Here is a 26,252-nt window from a genome sequence, read left to right as displayed (position 1 = left end):
GAAAGGAAACTCCTTTGACAACGAGCCAGAGAAAGAGAGAAGTGCTTGAGGTGCCAGAGAAAAGAGCTTTTGGAGATTTTGATTGTTTTGGGGGTTTTCCAGCTCTATTTTCTCTCCCCGTGTCTGTTCTTTTTAAAGACTCCGTCTCCCAGAAATCTTTGCACTGCGGGGGAAGTGCCTCATGAGAATCAGCCACCTGCGGTAGCAAAGAGCACAGTGATACTGATCACACACTTTTGAGTTAAAGCAGCTGCACATTCAGACTACACATTTCACAGGTTTGCCACTTTGAACCAATACTGTGACTGGATATTTCTGTTGCGCTATTAGCTAATGATTACACTTATCGTTAAATGAATCAATGAACAAAATAAAATATATAGTACAACATGTTTCGAAATGTTGGCATTATTGATCTGTGACAAGAAGTGTGAGCCTTGGGCAGACTTGAAGAAATTAGAAGTTGACAAATAGATATCTTCGAGTCTGTGGACATGTCGATATGATTCCAGGGTCAGAGCAGACTACTTCTCTGCTCTTATAATTATCCTCCTTCCTTTCCTCCTCTTTTCCTCCGAAGATGTCATCTTCGTCCATGCAGAATCACCCTCTGTATTCAGAAATAACTGGGCTAACTCCATCCTCTGGTTAATAAGCCCAAATGACTTCACTGTCTGCACACTGGAATCGCTATAAATCAGGTAACTTAGTTAAATCAATCAAATGGATGTTTGATATGTTCTCCAAGAACCATTCAAAATGAACACCTTCTCCTGAAGGTCATCAATATCATAATGCTGATTCTCAGAGCAGAAGCAAACACATGGAAATTGAACTGACTGTAATGTTCATTTTACCTGGGCATAGACTGGGGGTTTTGGATTTGGCATACTTCTCTCTGCAAACAAAGGGATTTCTAACCATTTCGGAGAGAGAAAAAGGACTAGATGAATAGAAGTAGCAACAGTTTGATGAGAAATGTTTATTTCTGTTTCCATCAATAGGTTGAAGACGTATTTGAAATATTTATGAAGGCAGCACTAGAACAAAGATTACTGCATTGGTTTTTCATGTGCTTATAAACATCACACGGCCATTACGAATATCGATTCAAAACCAGACCACAACCAGAATTGTTATTTCAAGACATGGCAAGTATGCAGTATGCAGCAAACAGGATAGTATTTCAAATATCCCTCAAAAATGTAGCAATCTGTATAAAAATGACAAAAATAACACTGTATTCGAGTCTGAGTGACTTTTATGATTGGGGCACAGGTAAAGGCCTACGTGGACAGCAAGTGCATCCCTGATCAAGACACCTCTGTGTCGCCGAGACATTTTCATAAGCTCCTCTTAGGGAAGAACATTCTACAAGTGACAATATTGGGAAAAGAGCATGTTTTATCCTAAGTAAACTCAAAATTGTTAGTATTCTGTATTTAAAGGAAACCTATAGCTTACTGGTTGCAAAAACTTTTGGATGAATGTACAGTAGCTAAATAGAGAGAAGACCATTTTTAAGATTAAGCCAATTAATTGCGATGTTGCTTTCGTTGGCAACACTTAACAAGAAACCAGTGGATTACTGATAAATAAATGCAAATATAATGCTGAAGTAAAGTGCAATTCAATTGAGATTTATGCCATGAATTAAGTCATTGGGGACAATACTAAAAAGTTCATTTTGTCACAAGTGAAAATACAAAAGTCACAGTTTTGTCATTGGTATGTGCAGATTGTTCCAGGGCCCCATCCATAGCTCCTCCTCATCGGAATACGTGCGATCGCTCTGAGATTCTAAAGGTTCTCTCACATTCTCATTGTCCACTGTTGACTCCTGCTCCTCCGCGTTCCACGTTCTCTCGCTCCTGGCCTTGGCGATGTTGGACTTGGACGCAATGCTCTCGGCGCCCGTGGTGCTGGAGGCCAGGGAGCCGCTGGAGGGCTGGGTGTTTAGGTTCTTGTCGGCCGAGGACGTGGTCGCCACGGGGCTGTTGAGCGGCAGTCTCTCCTCGTGAGTCACCGCCAGTTTGTCTAGTTTCTTAAAGTGCTTGCCCAGGCGCACCGGGGAGTTGACCTTGATGTTGTTTGAGTGGGCGGCCCGGCGGGTGCGTATGACTGAGCCGTTCTGTGCCAGGTACACGCTGCCGTTGACGTTGCTGTGGTTGGTCAGATTGGACAGACGGTTCCTTTGGGGTTCCGGAGCACTGTCCTCCCCCGTGGAACTGGTCTCATACTCCCTGTCCACCACCAGCTTGATCCGCTTCTTCCTCCCGTACTGAACAACAACAAGCAGACAGATATACACTGAGTGTACAGAACATTAACATTAGGAACACCTTCCTAATATTGAGTTGAACGCCCCCCCCCCCTCAGAACAGCCTCCATTCGTCAGGGCATGGATTCTACAAGTTGTCGAATGCGTTCCAAAGGGATGCTGGCCCATGTTGACTCCAATGCTTTGCACAGTTGTGTCAAGTTGGCTGGATGTCCTTTGGGGTGGTGGACCATTCTTGATACACACGGGGAAACTGTTGAGCATGAAAAACCCAGCAGCGTTGCAGTTCTTGACACAAACCGGTGCGCCAGGCACCTACTACCATACCCACGTTTAAAGGTACTTAAATATGTTGTCTTTCCCATTCACCCTCTGTATGGCACACATACACAATCCATGCCTCAATTGTCTCAATGCTTGAAAATCCTTCTTTAACCTATCTCATCCACTTAATCTACACTGATTAAAGTGGATTTAACAAGTGACATCAATAAGGGATCATTGCTTTCACCTGGATTCACCTGGTCAGTCTATGTCATGGAAAGAGCAGGTGTCCTTAATGTTTTGTACACTCAGTGTATGAGAGACATGAAGCTTAACATCAAGACATTATTAAAGACACTCAGTGCACATTGTCACGCTGGAGAAGGAGCTGTTGGAGGAAATGACTATAACTTCTGAGGTGAATTAACCACAATCTTTTGTGCTTCTTCACACAGATGGATGAGAAGCAATTATTAACCATTTACTAAGAGCTTTAGAAGGAGGAATGGGATTATCACATCAAAGGACATTGCTTCCACTATTCATGAAAGAAAAGGCAGCAGCTAAAAAGAGAAGAGGGGAAGAGAGGGCATGCGGTTTGGACTCTGTAATTGGCTAAAATGGCTTCTATTACAATAACACATTCCACACAAATAATTGCAAACGCAATCAAGGCATTCGGAGATCTTACTTAATGGGATCGGAATTCAATTGAATTAAGATGTTACGGCTTCATCTTCCTCTTCTTCCTCTGTGCTATGCGCCAAGCTGTTTCCATAACTACCGCTGGACGGTCTCGTCGTTGTGGCTCCCTCATCATCCTCAGGGGTAGGGGACAGGGTCATCTGAGGTTTCCATGATGCTACCTCTGACCTCTGTCGAGCCTCGTCTCTTTCCTGTTGAGACCATTGTAAGGCTCCCACTGGACCTCTTGGACAATGACCCTTCACACCTCAGATGACTCTCCGCTCTCAGCCTCTTCTTCCTCCTCCCCCGAGGACTCCTGCTCTTCCTCGCTCTCCTCTTCGATGGTGTTCTCAGGCCCTAAAGTGTGTGAGGAAGTTGTGGATCTAGCGCTTCTTGTCCAGGTGGATCTAAAGCTCCTGGAGCTTTGGTCAGAGACTTACTCTGCTAAGTGAGGATCTCTGTTCTGTCCCACTGTGCTGTGTATCAGAGGATGTTCTCCACTGTCCTGTCTACTCTGACTGCGGCTGGAGACCACAGAGGATCTCCTGCTGGACGAGGGCGTCTGTGACCGTGTCCCTGGCTCTGTGTCCGCCTCTGCAGACGTCACATTCCTCTTGTCTTCCTCAGTCTCTGATCCTGACCTTTATCGGAGTATTTCTCCTCAGAATCCCCAGCCTCTCTCTCTTTCTCTCTCTCTCCCTCCCTCTCTCTCTCCCTCCCTCTCTCTCTCTCTCCCTCCCTCTCCCTCTCTCCCTCCCTCCCTCCCTCCCTCCCTCCCTCCCTCCCTCCCTCCCTCCCTCCCCTGCAATCCAGTGTGGAGGATGAAGCAGTGCTGCTCATACTCCTCCTGTCTGAGAAGGCCTCCCCTGGGACCCTTCCTCAGAGCTGCTGCAGTCCTGTTCACGACAGTCCCCCCCGCCAGGGAGGCCTGCCACCTCTACTCCCTCTCAGTCACTGGAGCATTGGGACCTGGAACCATACATTCTCTGCTCAGCTACAGAGCTCACACTGAGGATATCCTCCTCTCTTGAAGCCTGCTTGATATGTTTATACAGTTGAAGTCAGAAGTTTACATACATTTAGGTTGGAGTCATTAAAACTCGTTTTTCAACCACTCCACACATTTCTTGTGAACAAACTATCGTTTTGGCAAGTCGGTTAGGACATCTACTTTGTGCATGACACAAGTAACTTTTCCAACAATTGTTCACAGACAGATTATTTTACTTATAATTCACTTTATCACAATTCCAATGGGTCAGAAGTTTACATACACTAAGCTGACTGTGCCTTTAAACAGCTTGGAAAATTCCAGAAAATGATGTCATGGGTTTAGATGCTTCTTATAGGCTAATCGAATCATTTGAGTCAATTAGTGGTATACCTGTGGATGTATTTCAAGGCCTACCTTCAAACTCAGTACCTTTTGCTTGACATCATGGGAAAATCAAAAGAAATCAGCCAATACCTCAGAAAAAAAATTGTAGACCTCCACAAGTCTGGTTCATCCTTGGGAGCAATTTCCAAATGCTTGAAGGTACAACGTTTATCTGTACAAACAATAGTACGCAAGTATAAACACCATGGGACTACGCAGCCGTCATACCGCTCAGGAAGGAGAAGCGTTCTGTCTCTTAGAGATGAATGCACTTTGGTGCGAAAAGTGAAAATCAATCCCAGAACAACAGCAAAGGACCTTGTGAAGATGCTGGAGGAAACATGTACAAAAGTATCTATATCACAGTAAAACGAGTCCTATATCGACATAACTTGAAAGGTCGCTCAGAAAGGAAGAAGCCACTGCTCCCAAACCGCCATAAAAAAGCCAGACTACGGTTTGCAACTGCACATGGGTACAAAGATCTACTTTTTGGAGAAATGTCCTCTGGTCTGATGAAACAAAAATAGAACTGTTTGGCCATAATGACCATCGTTATGTTTGGAGGAAAAAGGGGCAAGCCGAAGAACACCATCACAACCGTGAAGCACGGTGGTGGCAGCATCATGTTGTGGGCTTTGCTGCAGGAGGGACTGGTGCACTTCACAAAATAGATGGCATCATGAGAAAGGAAAATTATGTGGATATATTGAAGCAACATCTCAAGACATCAGTCAGGAAGTTAAAGCTTGGTCGCAAATGGGTCTTCCAAATGGACAATGCATACTTCCAAAGTTGTGGCAAAATGGCTTACAAAGTCAAGGTATTGGAGTGGCCATCACAAAGCCCTGACCTCAATCCTATAGAACATTTGCGGGCAGAACTGAAAAAGCATGTGCGAGCAAGGAGGCCTACAAACCTGACTCAGTTACACCAGCTCTGTCAGGAGGAATGGGCCAAAATTCACCCAACCTATTGTGGGAAGCTTGTGGAAGGCTACCCGAAACGTTTGACCGAAGTTAAACAATTTAAAGCCAATGCTACCAAATACTAATTGAGTGTATGTAAACTTCTGACCCACTGGGAATGTGATGAAAGAAATAAAAGCTGAAATAAATCATTCTCTCTACTATTATTCTGACATTTCACATTTTTAAAATAAAGTGGTGATCCTAACTGACCTAAGACAGGACATTTTTACTAGGATTAAATGTCAGGAATTGTGAAAAATGGAGTTTAAATGCCTTTGGCTAAGGTATATGTAAACCTCCGACTTCGACTGTACATCTTGGCACCTTCACCAACCACTGTTTCACCGAGGGCTTGGCCTCGTACCAGGCCTGGAAGTAGCTACCATCTATGACCATCTATCACTGTTCATCCTCAGCATGCTGTCGGAGCACTAGGCCTTAATTAGTTCAGGGGCAGTCTCCACCATCTCCTCCGTCCCTCCGATCATTGGAGAAGAACTTCAAGGGGAATATCCTGGCTTAGTTACACGGGGGGTGGAGTGAGGGGGGCTCACCAGGAAACTGCAGAGTTTCATGACTGTCTTTAGTTTCTGAGCAGCCGTAGAGGAGTGGTGGGGCCAATGGAGTCTGCTGCAGCAGCACTGCTGGGGGTGGCTGTTCCTGGCCTGGGACGGGGAGACTGCAGGTCTCCAAGTACCTGTTGGAGGGGCCACTGCGGGGGCTGCGGGGTGGTCCTCTACCCCACCTAGATGGCCTCCTCCCACCACGCATGGCCACCTATATTACAGTCACATCAGCCCAAGCTACCGTTAAAGCCACTGTTGACCATTAACCATTACTGACCCATTACTGAACCAAGCAGGGCTTCCTCCAGGGACATACTTTTCATTGAATTCAAAGGTGCATCATTTTGAATCAAACAAATCTGCTACCTCTCCATCCGACTCCTGTGGACTGCAATAGTAGTAGCTCCCATCGTCTTCCACAATCACCTCTCCGTACTCATCATACAGGCCTGTCGGCGATATCAACTTCCTGCGACTGCCATACTGAGGCAGCTCATACCTGTAGGGAGACACAACGGTTTAGTTACACACTGTACTGACTGACACACAGACACAGATAGACAGACAACACACACACACAGACATACACACACGCAGCACACAGATACATGCACGCGCGCACACACACACACACACACTAGCAGCCATAACATGATTTATTCAACCTCTGTCAATACACATTTATCAGTATAATTGTGCCATTCGTTTTTTAGAAGCGAGTGTGAAACAGAACATGTGATTCAGCCCGGGTCTCCAGTGGCTCCTGGATAACAGAAAGAGTGAGAGGTGGGCGGTAAAGGAGGCTCCTTATGGGACTTTACAGTCATTGTCCCAGACAGGCTATTTCTTTTTTTCCTCTGTCTTTGTTCAGCCTGTCTTTAGTGCCAGAGGGGGGCAGACAAGGCGTACAATAAGATCCAGGGCCCACTCACTACAGAGCGTAGAAGTCAGTTCCCTATGAACCCAGATTAAAGGCTTTGAGTGCTCCTAGGGAGAAACCGTCTGCTAAAACAGAAACAGACCATCAGCTTAACAGGGCTGACTGTGACTGTATGGACACAGGGTGTGGTGACCTTTAACCTACATTCTTAAGAAGTAAAGGTGCCTGGAAGAACCTTTTTGGTGGCCACACAGGCGGAACCTTTCCAGTTGAAAAAGGTATTCGAGGAACCTCCGTGTAAAGGTTCAAACCAGAACACTTTTGTGATTGGAGGGGTTCCATTTTTTTTAACCTTTTTTTATAATATAGTGTCGAGGTAGCAGCCTATCAGATTGGAGGTGTGGCTTATTGGAGGTGTGGCTTTATGATAGTTATTTTTGGTCCCCAGTTAGCATAAATGTCATTAACTGTTCATAACATTAATTTTGTACACTACAAATGAAATGTTCCATGAATATCTATGCTTATTACATATTCTAATATAATATGAACATTACTGACATACAGTAATAAAGTGTTAACTACTCCAACTTCTGGATTCACAGAAGCTCTTGGGGAACTGAAGCTACAAACGCCTCACTGAAGCTACAAAACTGTCAGCTTTCAACCTTAACATTGGAAGACAATACAACAGATCAGATGAACAAGAATGACATTTACTTTAATGGGTGGCCCAAAAAATACTGATCCGCAAGCCATACCCCTAATAAGCCACGCCTCTGCTCCAGGGTTCCTCCAGGAACACGTTGCTACATTGAACCAATAAAGGTTCCTCCATGAACCACTCAACTAATCGAAGATGCAAATATGAACCATTGACTAGCAAATGGTTCCTTGAGGAACTCCAGGGGTTCCTTGAGGATCTCCAGGGTTCCTCGAGTCACCACTAGTTCTAAGAGTGTACAGTACACGGTGTCAGTAGAGGCCAAATGGCTAAAGGGCTCAAGCCTCCAGCCAGAAGACTATTACCCACATCTCAACCCAAACACTCTAATTTTATTCATAGTGATCGATGTGAAGCGAAACATTAGCATTTTGAGAGACCCGCTACATAGCAGAGAGAAAAATAACATGCGGTATGGCTGAAGTCAGAGGCTGGACGTTGTTATTAAAAGGTGAAAAGCTGCATATAGAGAGAGCGTGAGGAGAGAGAGGAGAGACAGGAGAGAGAGAGTGAAGAGCGAGAGGAGAGAGAGAAGAGAGAGGGAGTGAGGCGAGAGGAGAGAGGAGAGAGACAGTGAGGAGAGAGAGGAGAGAGAGGGGAAAGAGGAGAGAGAGAGTGAGGAGAGAGATTGAGGAGAGAGAGGAGGGAGAAGAAAGAGAGAGGAGAGAGAGAGGAGAAAGAGACACTCAGAGACAGTGAGAGGTAAATGTATCTGTCGCTAGAGCATATAGAAATCCGAATCATTCAGTTTCTACATCCGGGGTGTCAACTCATTCCATGGAAGGCCTAGTGTCTGCAAGTTTTAGGTTTTTCCTTTCAATTAAGCCCTAGAAAACCAGGTGTGGGGAGTTCCTTGCTAATTAGTAACCTTAATTCATCAATCAAGTACAGGGTAAGAGTAAAAACCTGCAGACACTCGGCCATCCGTAGAGTGAGTTAGACACACATGCTCTATAACTATCATCCTCTCACTTGGGTGCTGGAGAGCTTCATTCCATAACTTTCAATCTGCATCAACACTCCTTGTTGTTCTCCTGTTGTTAGATAACGTGGACGATGCTCAATGTAACGTGCTAAGTGAGTGATTAGCCTGGCTACCATTGTGCCAGGACACCTAAATGGGGTCTCTAGTGTCTTAAAATGAAATTATGGAATTCATCACAGGTGGCAACAAACGACAATTTGAATGATTTCGTCTGAAGCTATCATTATGTATTCTGAGCTGAACGCTTCACTTCAAGGCTGTTCGGAAACTACTTCCGATTTTTCAGTCTGGAGGCCTGTTGTGTCGAGAGCTGTTTGTTATGGACGGGTATTTAACTCTAAATGAGTTTCCGGACTCTGCAGACCGACTGAGTTTCCCTGGTGTGAGGTGAACTGTCGGCACTCACAGGATCAGCAAGGCCTCAGGAACAAAAACACACACAAACACACACTGTGCAGAGACACACCGTACACAGACACACCGTGCACACACACAGCCACGCACACTCCCTTACCCATGGTCATAATTATAATAATCCTGGGTGTAATAGTCCTGGCCAGGATCGATACCAGACTCAATAGAGAGCTCCTGTTGTGGGTAAAGAAGAGGTATTAGTTAAAGGAAAACAAGAGAAGACCACCAAACAGGCTTTATTAAAGGAGGATTCTTTACTACTATGGATAGCAAAGGGAGACAGACAGACAGACAGACAGACAGACAGACAGACAGACAGACAGACAGACAGACAGACAGACAGACAGACAGACAGACAGACAGACAGACAGACAGACAGACAGACAGACAGACAGAGAGACAGACAGAGAGACAGAGTCTAAACCACACAAAAACAACACTAGACACTATGGAACACAAAACTTTTACTAGCTCATCCTGGAATATACAAGGCCTGAGGTCATCTGCCTTTGGCCTAAAGAGCAGGAACCCAGACTTCATCAAAGACATTGGAAATACAGACATTGTCATTCGACAAAAAACATGGTATAAAGGAGATGGACCCACTGGTTGCCCTCTAGGTTACAGAGAGCTGGTAGTCCCATCCACCAAACTACCAGGTGTGAATCAGGGAAGAGCCTCAGGGGGTAAGCTAATTTGGTATAGAGCAGACCTAACCCACTCTATTAAATTAGCCAAAACAAGACAATTTTACATCTGGCTAGAAATTAATAAGGAAATGATATCAACAGAGAAAAATGTCCTCATGTGTGCTACCTACAATATATCACACCAATATATTCCCCATACTTTAACAGTGACAGCTTCTCCATCCTAGAGGGGGAGATCAACAATTTCCAGGCGCAGGGACATGTACTAGTCTGTGGTTACCTAAATGCCAGAACTGGACAAGAACCTGACACCCTCAGCACACAGGGGGACAAACACCTACCTGCAGGTGACAGCATTCCCTCCCCCATATTCCCCCTTAGAAACAACTACGACCACATAACCAAAAGAAATGGGTCACAACTCCTGCAGCTCTGTCGGACGCTGGGTAAGTACATAGTCGCTGGTAGGGTTCGGATCGGACTTCTTTGGTAGGTACACCCATAGCTCATCTCTTGGCAGTAGTAATGTAGACTACTTTATCATTGGCCTCAACCCAGAGTCTCTCAGAGCGTTCACAGTCAGTCCACTGATACCCTTATCAGATCACAGCAAAATCACACTCTATTTGAACAGAGCTATGCTAAATGATGAGGCATCAAATTCAAAGGAACAGAATAATATTAAGAAATGCTATAGATGGAAGGAAAGTATTGTGGAAATCTACCAAAAAAAGGTTTAGGCAACAACAACTTCAATCCCTTCTAGGCAATTTCCTGGACAAAATGTTTCACTGTAATAGTCACTTATAAATGTCCTTGTTTTTGAAAGAAAAGCACATTTTTTGTCCATTAAAATAACATAAAATTGATCAGAAATACAGTGTAGACATTGTTAATGTTGTAAATGACTATTGTAGCTGGAAACTACAGATTTTTTATGGAATATCTACATAGGCATACAGAGGCCCATTATCAGCAACCATCACTCCTGTGTTCCAATGGTACGTTGTGTTAGCTCTAGAGGTCGACCAATTATGATTTTTCAATGCCGATACTGATACCGATTATTGGAGGACCAAAATAAGCCAATACCGATTATATATATAAAAATTGCCCGATTAATCGGTATCGGCTTATTTCTCTGTTGATATCATATATTTGTAATAATGACAATTACAACAATACTAAATGAACTATGAACACTTATTTTAACTTAATATAATACAGAAATAAAATCTATTTAGTCTCAAATAAATAATGAAACATGCTCGATTTGGTTTAAATAATGCAAAAACATAGTGTTAGAGAAGAAAGTAAAAGTGTAATATGTGCCATGTAAAAAAGCTAACGTTTAAGTTCCTTGCTCAGAACATATGAAAGCTGGTGGTTCAATATTCCCAGTTGTTCAATATTCCCAGTTAAGAAGTTTTAGGTTGTAGTTATTATAGGAATTATGACACGCTGACTATTTCTCTCTATACCATTTGTATTTCATATACCTTTGTCTATTGGATGTTCTAATAGGCACTTTAGTATTGCCAGCCTAATCTCAGGAGTTGATAGGCTTGAAGTCATAAACAGCACTGTGAATCAAGCGTTGCTAAGAGCTGCTGGCAAAACGCAGTAAAGTTTCAATGAATGCTTACGAGCCTGCTGCTGCCTACTACTGCTCAGTCAGACTGCGCTATCAAATATCAAATCCTAGACTTAATTATAATATAATAAACACAGAAATATGAGCCTTTGGTCCTTAATATGGTCAAATCCGGAAACTATCATTTTGAAAACAAAATGTTTATTCTTTCAGTGAAATACGGAACCGTTCCGTATTTTATCGAACGGGTGGCAACCCTAGTCTAAATATTGCTGTTACATTGCACAACCTTCAATGTTATGTCATAATTATGTAAAATTCTAGCAAATTAGTTCGCAACGAGCCAGGCGGCCCAAACTGTTGCATATACCCTGACTCTGCGTGCAATAAACGCAAGAGAAGTGACACAATTTCCCTAGTTAATATTGCCTGCTAACATGAATTTCTTTTAACTAAATATCCAGGTTTAAAAAAAATATACTTCTGTGTATTGATTTTAAGAAAGGCATTGATGTTTATGGTTAGGTACATTCGTGCAACGATTGTGCTTTTTTTGCAAATGCGCTTTTGTTTAAACATCCCCCGTTTCGCGAGTAGGCTGTGATTCGATGATAAATTATACGCAAGGCAGGACAAGCTAGTTAAATTAATAATATCATCAACCATGTGTTGTTAACTAGTGATTATGTGAAGATTGATTGTTTTTTATAAGGTAAGTTTAATGCTAGCTAGCACCTTACTTTGGGTCCTTGCTGCACTCGCATAACAGGTGGTCAGCCTGCCACGCAGTTTCCTCTTGGAATGCAATGTAATCGGCCATAATCGTCGGGATTTTTTTTTTAAATTACCGATTGTTATGAAAACTTGAAATCGGCCCTAATTAATTGGCCATAACGATTAATCGGTCAACCTCTAGTTAGCTAATCCAAGTTTATAATTTTAAAAGGCTAATTGATCATTAGAAAACCCTTTTGCAATTATGTTAGCATAGCTGAAAACTGTTGTCCTGATTAAAGAAGCAATAAAACTGGCCTTCTTTAGACTAGTTGAGTATCTGGAGCGTTAGTATTTGTGGGTTCGATTACAGGCTCAAAATGTCCAGAAACAAAGAACTTTCTTCTGAAACTCGTCAGTCTATTCTTGTTCTGAGAAAAGCAGGCTATTCCATGTGAGAAATTGCCAAGAAACTGAAGATCTTGTACAACGCTGTGTACTAGTCCCTTCACAGAACAGAGCAAACTGGCTCTAACTAGAATAGAAAGAGGAGTGGGAGGCCCCGGTGCACAACGGAACAAGAGGACAAGTACATTAGAGTGTACTGGCCTTCTAAGCAGAGTTGCAAAGAAAAATCCATATCTCAGACTGGACAATAAAAAGAAAAGATGAAGATGGGCAAAAGAAGACAGACACTGGATAGAGGAACTCCTCCTAGAAGGCCAGCATCCCGGAGTCGCCTCTTCACTGTTGACGTTGAGACTGGTTCAAAGTTCTCCCTCGCCCTCCATTTGGCAAATCGGATAGAATGCTATTCGGACCTAAACAGAGAGTATACAGCGGCAGAATACCTGACCACTGTGACTGACCCAAAATTAAGGAAATCTTTGTCTATGTACAGACTCAGTGACCATAGCCTTGCTAATGAGAAAGGCTGCCGGAGGTAGACCTGGGTCTCAAGAGAAGACAGGCTATGTGAACACTACCCACAAAATTAGGTGGAAACTGAGCTGCACTTCCTAACCTCCTGCCAAATGTATGACCATATTAAAGACAAATATTTCCCTCAGATTACACAGATCCACAAAGAATTTGAAAACAAACACAATTTTGATAAACTCCCATATCTACTGGGTGAAATACCACAGTGTGCCATCACAGCAGCAAGATTTGTGACCTGTTGCTACAAGAAAAGGGCAACCAGTGAAGAACAAACACCATTGTAAATACAATCCATATTTATGTTTATTTATTTTCCCTTTTGTACTTTAACTATTTGCACATCACTACAACACTGTAGACATTTGAAATTTGGAAATTCTGTGAGTGTAATGTTTACTGTTAATTTTTATTGTTTATTTCACTTTTGTTTTTTAACTATTTCACTTGCTTTGGAAATGTAAACATATGTTTCCAATGCCAATAAAGCCTTTGAATTGAACTGAATTGAATTGAGAGAGAGAGTATTCTGTACCTCCGGTCTCAGAAGAGAGGGCCTGAGCAACTGCTGTTGCTGCCAGAGAGAGTGGACAGTTGAGGAGGAAAAGACAGTCAACAGGGAAGTAGATAAGAGGAAGGTTTCATTAAACAGATAGTGGATCAATGTAAATATGGATGGGAAGGGGTAGCAAGCGAGGTCAGGGGGAATTTGATGGGAAATAGACAGAAGAAACAGCCTGTGTCAGTGAAGTATAATAAGAGAATTTCATAACCAAAACCAAGGGATTTAATACGAAGGGATGACAGCTTCCGCCATCAGCCAAACCTTTCCAATATCTGTGCATCACATCGCCTCCCCAAATATAAGGCGGGCGGTGCATTGGAAGTTTATTTCCATATTTAGTTTTGGTCCTTCTATCAACGCTGTGTCTACAGATAAAATAATGTTAAATAAACTGACAAGTAGGTTCACCATTCAAAAGCAGCAATGCCAATTTCAGAGGAATGGAAACGCCAACGTACCTCATGATGTCCATACCCGCGCCTGTAGAGGAAGAAACATTGTGGAAATCAGTAAATCAGATTGTCAAGATAAAGATTGTCAAGATAAAGATTGTCAAAAATAAAGATTGTCAAAAATAAAGATTGTCAAGATAAAGATCGTCAAAAATAATGATTGTCAAGATAAAGATTGTCAAAAATTAAGATTGTCAAGATAAAGATTGCTTGAGTTTGTATTACTTACTGTAGCAGTAATTGGCTGCTTAAATCAAAAGCAGAGAGTGGTCTCCCTTCGCTAATTTTTCAGTTTCAAGTACATGAGAATTGTAAAGCAGTTGTTCATCTCCTTTTGGAAGGCAATAATATGAATTATTCAGTGCTCTTAAATCTATTCTACCCCTACACCTCACTAAGAGAGAGAGAGGGAAAGAGAGATGGACAGAGGGAGAGAGAAAGAGAGAGAGGGACAGAGAGAGAGAGTTTTAATTGAATTGTAATTTAATAATCCATAGAATCTAACCACTTCTGGGAAAATTGTATAACTCTAAACAAACAATCCAAAATGAAAATGTGTGGATAAACCACATCTCAAATCTTTTTGTCTCTATAACAAAGAATAAACAGCAAAAAAACATGATCAAATACAAATCCTAGAATCAACTATTAAAAACTACCAGAACCCACTGGATTCTCCAATTACATTGAATGAACTACAGGGCAAAATACAAACCTTCCAACCCAAAAAAGCCTGTGGGTTTGATGGTATCCTCAATGAAATTATAAAATATACAGACCACAAATTCCAATTGGCTATACTTGAACTCTTTTAACATCATCCTCAGCTCTGGCATATTCCCCAATATTTGGAACCAAGGACTGATCACCCCAATCCACAAAAGTGGAGACAAATTTGACCCCAATAACTGCCGTGGGATATGCGTCAACAGCAACCTTGGGAAAATCCTCTGCATTATCATTAACAGCAGACTCGTACATTTCCTCAATGTAGACAATGTACTGAGCAAATGTAAAATTGGCTCTTTACCAAATCACTGTAAGACAGACCACGTATTCACCCTGCACATCCTAATTGACAAACAAACAAAACAAAACAAAGGCAAAGTCTTCTCACGCTTCGTTGATTTAAAAAAAGCTTTAGACTCAATTTGGCATGAGGGCCTGCTATACTAATCGATGGAAAGTGGTGTTGGGGGAAAAACATACGACATTATAAAATCTATGAACACAAACAACAAGTGTACGGTTTAAACTGGCAAAAAAAACAAATTTCTTTCCACAGGGCCGGGGGTGAGATAGGGATACAGCTTAAGCCGCACCCTCTTCAACATATATATCATCAAATTGGCGAGGGCACTAGAACAGTCTGCAGCACCCGGCCTCTCCCTACTAGAATCTGAAGTCAAATGTCTTATTGTTTGCTGATGATCTGGTGCTTCTGTCCCCAACCAAGGAGGGCCTACAGCAGCACCTAGATCATCTGCACAGATTCTGTCAGACCTCGGCCCTGACAGTAAATCTCAGTAAGACAAGGATAATGGTGTTCCAAAAAAGGGTCCAGTTGCCAGGACCACGGATATAAATTCCATCCAGACATTGTTGCTCTAGAGCACATAAAAAACTACACATACCGCAGCCTAAACATTAGCACCACAGGTAACTTCCACAAAGCTGTGAACGATCTGAGAGACAAGCCAAGAAGGGCCTTCTACGCCATCAAAAGGAACATAAAATTCGACATTCCAATTTGGATCTGGCTAAAAATACTTGAATCGGTTATAAACTCAGCAACAAAAAAAACGCCCTCTCACTTGTCAACTGCTATAATCTATAACATAGCCCATCTATAATTTAGCCCATACAACTACCTCTTCCCCTACTGTATTTATTTATTTTGCTCCTTTGCACCCCATTATTTCTATTTCTACTTTGCACTTTCTTCCACTGCAAATCTACCATTCCAGTGTTTTACTTGCTATATTGTATTTACTTTGCCACCATGGCCTTTTTTGCCTTTACCTCCCTTATCTCACCTCATTTGCTCACATTGTATATAGACTTATTTTTCTACTGTATTATTGACTGTATGTTTGTTTTACTCCATGTGTAACTCTGTGTTGTTGTATGTGTCGAACTGCTTTGCTTTATCTTGGCCAGGTCGCAATTGCAAATGAGAACTTGTTCTCAACTTGCCTACCTGGTTAAATAAAGGTGAAATAAACTTTAAAAAAGAAATAAAACTGCGTTTATTTTCAGCAAACTTAACATCTGTAAATATTTTTATGAACATAACAAGACTCAACAACTGAGACATAAACTGAACAAGTTCCACAGACATGTGACTAACAGAAATGGAATAATGTGTCCCTGAACAATAGTAACAGTCAGTATCTAGTGTGGCCACCAGCTGCATTAAGTACTGCAGTGCATCTCCTCCTTATGGACAGCACCAGATTTGCCAGTTATTGCTGTGAGATTTTACCCCACGCTTCAACCAAGGCACCTGCAAATTTCCTGACATTTCTGGGGGGAATGGCCCTAGCCCTCACCCTCCGATCCAACAGGTCCCAGATGTGCTCAATGGGTTTGAGATCCGGGCTCTTCGCTGGCCATGGCAGAAGACTGACATTCCTGTTTTGCAGGAAATCACGCACAGAACGAGCAGTATGGCTGGTGGCACTGGCATGCTGGTGGGTCCTGTCAGGATGAGCCTGCAGGAAGGGTACCACATGTGGGAGGAGGATGTCTTCCCTGTAACGCACAGCGTTGAGATTGCCTGCAATGACAACAAGCTCAGTCCGATGATGCAGTGACACACCGCCCCACACCAAGATGGACCCTCCACCTCCAAATCGGTCCCACTCCAGAGTATAGGCCTCGGTGTAATGCTCATTCATTCGACGATAAACGCGAATCTGACCATCACCCCTGGTGAGACAAAACCACGACTCGTCAGTGAAGAGCACTTTTTGCCAGTCCTGTCTGGTCCAGCGATGGTGGGTTTGTGCCCATAGGCAACGTTGTTGCCGGTGATCTCTGGTGAGGACCTGCCTTACAAAAGGCCTACAAGCCCTCAGTTCAGCCTCTCTCAGCCTATTGCGGACAGTCTGAGCATTGATGGAAGGATTGTGCATTCCTTGTGTAACTCGGGCAGTTGTTGTTGCCATCCTGTACCTGTCCCGCAGGTGTGATGTTCGGATATACCAATCCTGTGCAGGTGTTGTTACACGTGGTCTGCCACTGCGAGGACGATCAGCTGTCCGTCCTGTCTCCCTGTAGCGCTGTCTTTATTGCCCTGGCCACATCTGCAGTCCTCATGCCTCCTTGCAGCATGCCTAAGGCACGTTCATGCAGATGAGCAGGGACCCTGGGCATCTTTCTTTTGGTGTTTTTCTGAGTCAGTAGAAAGGCCTCTTTAGTGTCCTAAGTTTTCATAACTGTGACCTTAATTGCCTACCGTCTGTAAGCTGTTAGTGTCTTAACGACCGTTCCACAGGTGCATGTTCATTATTTGTTTATGGTTCATTGAACAAGCATGGGAAACAGTGTTTAAACCCTTTACAATGAAGATCTGTGAAGTTATTTGGATTTTTACGAATTATCTTTGAAAGACAGGGTCCTGAAAAAGGGACGTTTCTTTTTTTTGAGTTTAGAACCCATTGCCCTTTGTGGTTGTGAGGTCTGGGGTCTGCTCACCAACCAAGAATTCACAAAAATGGGACAAACACCAAATTGAGACTCGGCATGCAGAATTCTGCAAAAATATCCTATGTATACAACGTAAAACGCCAAATAATGCATGCAGAGCAGAATTAGGCCAATACCCGCTAATGATCAAAATCCAGAAAAGAGACGTTAAATTCTACAACCACCTGCAAGGAAGCGATTCCCAAACCTTCCATAACAAAGCCATCACCTACAGAGAAATTAACCTGGAGAAGAGTTAAGCAAGCTGGTCCTGGGGCTCTGTTCACAAACACAAACACAAACAGACCCCACAGAGCCCCAGGACAGCAACACAATTAGACCCAACCAAATCATGAGAAAACTAACAGATAATTACTTGACACATTGGAAAGAATTTACAAAAAGAACAGCGCAAACTAGAATGCGATTCGGCCCTAAACAGAGAGTATACAGCGGCAGAATACCTGACCACTGTGACTGACCCAAAATGAAAGAAATCTTTGTCTATGTACAGACTCAATGACCATAGCCTTGCTAATGAGAAAGGCTTCCGGAGGCAGACCTGGATCTCAAGAGAAGACAGGCTATGTGCACACTACCCACAGAATTAGGTGGAAACTGAGCTGCACTTCCTAACCTCCTGCCAAATGTATGACCATATTAGAGACACATATTTCCCTCCGATTACACAGATCCACAAAGAATTCGAAAACAAACACACTTTTGATAACCTCCCATATCTACTGGGTGAAATACCACACTGTGCAATCACAGCAGCAAGATTTGTGACCTGTTGCCACGAGAAAAGGGCAACCAGTGAAGAACAAACACCACTGTAAACACAACCTATATTTATTTTTAATTATTTTCCCATGTATACTATTTGTGTATCATTATAACATTGTACATAGACATAATATGACATTTGAAATGTCTTCATTCTTTTGGAATTTTATAAGTGTAATGTTTACTGTTAATTTTTTATTGAGAGAAAGAGAGATGGACAGAGGGACAGGGAGAGAAGTAGAGAGAAGTAGAGAGGGAGGGAAAAAGAGAGAGAGAGAATAACAGACAGAGAGATGGAGAAAGAGAGGGAGGACTGAAAGTTTAAAAAAAACTACAAGACAACTTTTAAAATGAAATGTTCTAGTATGATAAAGCTATCGACTACTCCTTCCGTCATATGGGCAAATTGTTTTCAGTAATCAAACCAATTGGAAACAATGTGCGTTGAATAGGAATGCATACCTCGTAGGCCTCAAATCATATAGAATTTGAGTTATTGCCAGTGAAGGCTTATAAAATACTACACCTACGGATCTGACTGAGACCTATGTTATCCATTATATACCATTGTGGCATCTCAGAGTATAAATTAAAATGAAAGACACGGATTCATTCACACTTTACACACAGCAAGTGAAGTATATAATATACAAAAGTGAAATAAACAATAAAAAATGAGCAGAAGCTCCAAAAGAATAAAGACATTTCAAATGTCATACTATGTATATATACAGTTTTGTAACGATGTGCAAATGGTTAAAGCACAAAAGGGAAAATAAATAAACATAAATATGGGTTGTATTTACAATGGTGTTTGTTCTTCACTGGTTGCTCTTTTCTTGTGGCAACAGGTCACAAATCTTGCAGCTGTGATGGCACACTGTGGTATTTCACCCAGTAGATATGGGAGTTTATCAAAATTGTGTTTGTTTTTGAATTCTTTGTGGATCTGTGTAATCGGAGGGAAATATGTGTCTCTAACATGGTCATACATTTGGCAGGTTAGGAAGTGTAGCTCAGTTTCCACCTCATTTTGTGGGCAGTGTGCACATAGCCTGTCTTCTCTTGAGACCCAGGTCTGCCTATTGTGACCTTTCTCAATAGCAAGGCTATGCTCACTGAGTCTGCAAAACTTTTCTTAAATTTGGGTCAGTCACAGTGGTCAGGTATTCTGCCACTGTGTACTCTCTGTTTAGGGCCAAATAGTATTCTAGTTTGCTCTGATTTTTTGTAAATTCTTTCCAATGTGTCAAGTAATTATCTTTTTGTTTTCTCATGATTTGGTTGGGTCTAATTGTGTTGCTGTCCTGGGGCTCTGTGGGGTCTGTGTGTGAACAGAGCCCCAGGACCAGCTTGCTTAAGGATGTAGAATTTAGAGTCTCTTTTCTGGATTTTGATCATTAGCGGGTATCGGCCTAATTCTGTCTGCATGCATTATTTGGTGTTTTACGTTGTACACAGAGGATATTTTTGCAGACTTCTGCATGCAGATTCTCAATTTGGTGTTTGTCCCATTTTGTGAATTCTTGGTTGGTGAGCGGTTCCCAGACCTCACAACCACAAAGGGCAATGGGTTCTATAACCAATTCAAGTATTTTTTTGCCAGATCCTAATTGGTATGCCGAATTTTGTTCCTTTTGATGGCATAGAAGGCCCTTCTTGCCTTGTCTTTCAGATCGTTCACAGCTTTGTGGAAGTTTCCTGTGGTGCTGATGTTTAGGCCAAGGTATGTATAGTTTTTTGTGTGCTCTTGGGCAATGGTGTCTAGATGGAATTTGTATTTGTGGTCCTGGCGACTGGACCTTTTTGGGAACACCATTATTTGGACATTTGTCTTCAGATTCTAGTAGGGTGAGGCCGGGTGCTGCAGACTGTTCTAGTGCCCTCGCCAATTCGTTGATATATATATATATATATATATGTTGAAGAGGGTGGGGCTTAAGCTGCATCCCTGTCTCATCCCACGGTCCTGTGGGAAGAAATGTGCGTGTTTTTTGCTCATTTTAACCGTACACTTGTTGTTTGTGTACATGGATTTTATAATGTTGTATGTTTATCCCCCAACACCACTTTCCATCAATTTGCATAACAGACCCTCATGCCCAATTGAGTCATAGGCTTTTTTGAAATCAACAAAACATGAGAAGACTTTGCCTTTGTTTTGGTTTGTTTGTTTGTCAATGAGGGTATGCAGGGTGAATATGTGGTCTGTCGTACGTAAATTTGGTAAAAAGCCAATTTAACATTTGCTCAGTACATTGTTTTCACTGAGAAAATGCACACTGTCTGCTGTTAATGGTAATGCAGAGGATTTTCCCAAGGTTGCTGTTGATGCACATCCTACGGCAGTTATTGGGGCCAAATTTGTCTCCACTTTTGTGGATTGGGGTGATCAGTCCTTGGTTCCAAATATTGGGGAATATGCCAGAACTCAAGATTAAAGAGTTTAAGTATAGCCAGCTGGAATTTGTTGTCTGTATATTTGATCATTTCATTGATGATACCAACACCACGGGCCTTTTTGGGTTGGAGGGTTTTTATTTTGTCCTGTAGTTCATTCAAAGTAATTGGAGAATCCAGTGGGTTATTGAAGTCTTTAATAGTGGATTCTAAAATTTGTATTTGATCATGTACATGTTTTTGCTGTTTGTTCTTTGTTATAGAGGCAAAAAGATCGGAGAATGGTTTACCCATACATCTCTGTTTTGGATAGATAATTCTTTGTTTTGTTGTTTGTTTAGTGTTTTCCAATTTTCCCAGAAGTGGTTAGAGTCTATGGATTCGTCAATTACATTGAGCTGATTTTTGACGTGCTGTTCCTTCTTTTTCCGTAGTGTATTTCTGTATTGTTTTAGTGATTCACCATAGTGAAGGCGTAGCCTCAGGTTTTCTGGGTCTCTATGTTTTTGGTTGGACAGGTTTCTCAATTTCTTTCTTAGGTTTTTGCATTCTTCATCAAACCATTTGTCATTGTTGTACATTTTCTTCATTTTCTTTTTACATTTAATACTCTCTCTCGCTCTCTCTCTCTCTTACACACACAGACACTTTTCTCTCTTTCTTCCCTTCTCTCTGTCTACCTCCTTCCCTCCACACCTGACAGAAGGCAGTGCAATATATAGTGGGATGAATGAGGTCAAACTGTGTAATCTAGTGAGCAAAATACAGATGGCTGTGTGGAAGCAAGAAGCCGATGATCACTCTGACAGAGCTCCAGTGTTCCTCTGTGAAGATGGGAGAACCTTCCAGAAGGACAACCATCTCTGCAGCACTCCACCAATCAGGCCTTCATGGCAGAGTGACCTGACGGAAGCCACTTCAGAGTAAAAGGCACATGAAAGCCCACGTGGAGTTTGCCAAAAAGCACCTAAAGACTCTCAGACCATGAGAATCAAGATTATATGGTCTGATTTAACTCTTTGTCCTGAATGCCAAGCGTCACGTCTGGAGGAAACCTGAAACCATCCCTACGGTGAAACATGATGGTGGCAGTATCATGCTGTGGGGATGTTATTTAGCGGCAGAGACTGGAAGACTAGTCAGGATCGAGGGAAAGATGAACGGAGCAAAGTAAAGAGAGATCCTTGATGAAAACCTGTTCCAGAGTGCTCAGGACCTCAGAGTGGGACGAAGGTTCATCTTCCAACAGGACAACCACCCTAAGCACACAGTCAAGATAAAGCAGGAGTTGTTTCAGGACAAGTCTCTGAATGTCCTTGAGTGGCCCAGTCGGAGCCCGGACTTGAACCCGATCAAACGTCTCTGGGGAGACCTGAAAATAGCTGTGCAGCGATGTTCCCCATCCAACCTGACAGAGCTTGAGAGGATCTGCAGAGAAGAATGAGAGAAACTCCCCAAATACATATTTGCCAAGCTTTTAGTGTCATACCCAAGAAGACTCGAGGCTGTAATCGCTGCCAAATGTGCTTCAACAAAATACTGAGTAAAGGGTCTGAAAGCTTACGTAAAGGTGAAATTTCATTTTTTTATATATATTTTTGCAAAACTTTCTATCAACCTGTTTTTGCTTTGTCATTATGGCGTTTTGTTTGGAGATTGATAAAAAAAGATATATATATATATATATATATATACACACACATTTTAGAATAAGGATGTAACGTAACAAAATGTGGAAAATGTCAAGGGCTCTGAATACTTTCCGAAAGCACATACATACAGTATGTGACTGTGTAATACATCTGTAAAGTTTGCAAGTTGAATTCCTTCATAACATATTCCTTCAAATGAGATAGCTCTTTAAGTATACACTTGTTAGCGCAACACTGTGCGCTACTCTAGAATCCGCATAAAGAAACTATGCACATTTTCCCACGAGTGGTATGTTTCCACCAAACATACACTACCGTTCAAAGGTTTGGGGTCACTTAGAAATGTCCTTGTTTTTGAAAGAAAAGCAAATTTTTTGTCTATTAAAATAACATCAAATTGATCAGAAATACAGTATAGACGTTGTTAATGTCATAAATGACTATTGTAGCTGGAAACGGCAGATTTGTTATGGAATATCTACATAGGCGTACAGAGGCCCATTATCAGCAACCATAACTCCTGTGTTCCAATGGCACGTTGTGTTAGCTAATCCAAATTTATAATTTTAAAAGGCTAATTGAGCATTAGAAAACACTTTTGCAATTATGTTTGCACAGCGGATAACTGTTCTGATTAAAGAAGCAATTAAACTGGCCTTCTTTAGACTAGTTGAGTATCTGGAGCGTCAGCATTTGTAGGTTCGATTACAGGCTCAAAATGGCCAGAAACAAAGAACTTTCTTCCGAAACTCGACAGTCTATTCTTGTTTTGAGAAATGAAGGCTATTCCATGCAAGAAATTGCCAAGAAACTGAAGATCCCATACAACGCTGTGTACTAGTCCCTTCACAGAACAGCGCAAACTGGCTCTAACCAGAATAGAAAGAGGAGTGGGAGGCCCGGTGCACAACGGAACAAGAGGACAAGTACATTAGAGTGTCTAGTTTGAGAAACAGATGCCTCACAAGTCCTCAACTGGCAGCTTCATTATATAGTACCTGCAAAACCCCACTCTCAACATTAACAGCGAAGAGGCATCTCCGGAATGCTGGCCTTCGTTCATAGATGACCAGCAAATGTTCATAGATGATCAGCAGGGTCAAATAATAATAATCACAGTGGTTGTAGAGGGTGCAACAGGTCAGCACCTTAGGAGTAGATGTCAGTTGGCTTTTCATAGCCGATCATTCAGGGTTAGAGACAGCAGGTGCGGTAGAGAGAGAGAGTCGAAAACAGCAGGTCCGAGACAAGGTAGCACGTCCTGTGAACAGGTCAGGGTTCCATAGCCACAGGCAGAACAGTTGAAACTGGAGCAGCAGGTGGACTGGGGACAGCAAGGAGTCATCAGGCCAGGTAGTCCTGAGGCACGGTCCTAGGGCTCAGGTCCTCTGAAATTCCTTATGCGATTTTACCATTGAACTTAAAATGGTTGAAATTACTTGAGAGAAATTAATACGATTTCTTCTTTTAATTAAACGGATGGGTAGAATTCTCTAGATTATTTTCATCTTTAGGTGACCATAAAACCTTACAATTTCAGGCTAAGTTATGACACGGAACAAGACTAGCCATGCATTCATAAATAAAGAAATATCAATCAACATTTCAGATTGAAAACAACTCCCTTAAAAAAATACAGAAATAATGAGAAGAATGGAATTGCAAAAGCACACAAATTGAAGAAGAAAAAGAAGAAACAGTCACTGAAGAGAAATAGAAGGAGAGAGTCACATTGCAGTGGACTGAGAGGGGAAGCGTTTCTCCAGCTCTTCCACTAAGGAGTTCATTTTGATGTTTGGCTGGACGTGTACCTGTTTGTACTGTGCTCCAAACGGAGCCTCTGCCTGTAACTCTGCTGTGGTGGGGGCTACGGTCTCTGCAATGTCTAGTTCGCCATAGAAGGAGTCCACAGAATCGACAGACCCTTGTGGCTTCAGGACACTCCGTGGAAGCATCGTTTTTTTTGTCTATTTGATTGCACATGTTGGAAACAGATTTCTCGATGTCAGCGATATTCTGTACATTATTCAGGATCCCCTTGGGCTCCTTCCTGGGGAACCACCCCTGCATCATTATTACCCATCACTCTGGGTAATAATGATGCAGGGTGGGCCCTCTCTTTCTTGTCCCAAATGGCAGTCCTCTCTACCCAGGATGGAGCCCAGAGACTGGCGGTGGTGCTGGGGGCTCTCTTTACCCAGGATGGAGCCCAGAGACTGGCGGTCCTCTCTGTTTCTACCCAGAATGGAGTTCAGAGACTGCCAGGCCTCTCTGGCCCGGTGCTGGGGGCTGTCGAACCCCAACCCCATCAGGAAGTCTGCAGAGAGAGACTCCTGGGAGTCACGGCTCTGCCTCTGCTTCATCTCCCATTTGGCCTGCTGCTCAAACTGCCTGGCCTGCTCCTTCACGGACATGGGCTTGGGCTCCATTTAGGTGCCGCTCCCCAGGTTTCCCCAGTCCAGGCCGTCCAGCATGTCCTTACTGTCCTTCAGCTCAGTCTGTGGCCCGAGCCCCCGTAGTTGAAATTCAGGAAGGGGCCCTCTCTGAGGCCCACAGGGTTCTGCGGGGGGGGGGGGAGTAGGTCCCCAGGAGGTCCATCATCCTCTGGTGCTGCCCCAGGATCTCTGGGCTGCTGAGAGTGCCCGTGCCTTCGTCAAACAGGGGGTTCTTGGTGGTTAAGGGGTTCTCGTCTGAGAATAACGTGATGTTACTCTCGGACTTGGGCATGTTGTTGAGGAGGATCCCATTGGCACTGGAAAGCTTGTGTGCAGCGATGCCCCCTGTGGCAAATGTGCTTATGAACCTCTGGCAGGTACCCTCCTCTAGCAGACAGCGCTTGCTCCTGCTTTTATGGAGACGGCAGAGGAGAAAAAGACTTGAAACGATAGAAGGAGGAAAGCTGTGATGAGAGAGATAACTTCCAAAGAAAAAGTTGACCATTTACACCTTACTGCCACCAAATAAGCTTAGCGACCTATCTCCTCTACTAAAATGTTACAAGGCAAAATAAGACCGCAACTGCCAGACTGAACGGGCTCATTGTATTGGCCGGAATGTAATCAATGGAAGGGAGTCAAATGTGTGGTTTCCATATGTATGATGTGTCTGATACAATTCCATTTATTCCATTCCAGCCACTACAATGAGCCAGTCCTCCTATAGCTCTTCCCACCAGCCTCCACTGATCTACATACAATTTAAGGGCCTGCTACTTGAATAATAACCAACAACAGACAAGAAGCAGAGACTAAAGGAAAACTCAACCTAGCGTTACAACACAAGTACTCACTTCACTCTGGAGGCCAAGGAAGAGAAACGAGGCAATAAGATAGATGAGTATAGCAGGAAAAGCAGGGTGAATCACACAAATGCTACACACTTTTCTCTGAATGTCAACCGCCTGGTTGATGGCTGACAATTTAAAAAACAATTCGCTCTACCATTGCATTGTTTTTGATCAGACAAGGAGGAAGCTACAAGTAAGCACTGAGGGCTACTTGATTAGTAGAGTGGTTAACCAGTTAATTCTAAAGTAACCCTAGACTCCAGCCTGTTCTCTATGTGATCGGGACATATCTTATGGCTTTGCAGCAGCACATGAAGCCAAACCCTGTACTGCTCGATATCTGCCCGCAATGACTGAGCCACTCAACAACCTTA

General features: G+C 42.7%; 1 protein-coding gene across 4 annotated transcripts in view; it reads right to left on the bottom strand.

Moving 5' to 3' along the window:
• Positions 1-962: 962 nt before the first annotated feature.
• LOC115156999 (protocadherin-15) overlaps positions 963-26,252 on the bottom strand; it is a 329,145-nt gene continuing 303,855 nt past the window's right edge. For 3 of the 4 annotated variants that reach the window (XM_029704842.1, XM_029704851.1, XM_029704834.1), the window contains exons 34-38: positions 14,071-14,092; positions 13,583-13,621; positions 9,251-9,324; positions 6,514-6,646; positions 963-2,281 (exon numbers count right to left, since the gene is read on the bottom strand). In XM_029704842.1, coding sequence (XP_029560702.1) covers positions 1,712-2,281; positions 6,514-6,646; positions 9,251-9,324; positions 13,583-13,621; positions 14,071-14,092 — 838 coding nt within the window. In that variant the 3' untranslated portion in view covers positions 963-1,711. The remainder of the gene's footprint in view (positions 2,282-6,513; positions 6,647-9,250; positions 9,325-13,582; positions 13,622-14,070; positions 14,093-26,252) is intronic. The other variant, XR_003868374.1, reaches the window with a different exon arrangement.

Source organism: Salmo trutta, chromosome 2 (genome assembly GCF_901001165.1).
Source record: "Salmo trutta chromosome 2, fSalTru1.1, whole genome shotgun sequence".
Lineage (NCBI taxonomy): Eukaryota > Metazoa > Chordata > Actinopteri > Salmoniformes > Salmonidae > Salmo > Salmo trutta.
The sequence above is the reverse complement of the archived record's forward strand: the minus strand, read 5'-3'. Positions and strand labels throughout refer to the sequence as shown.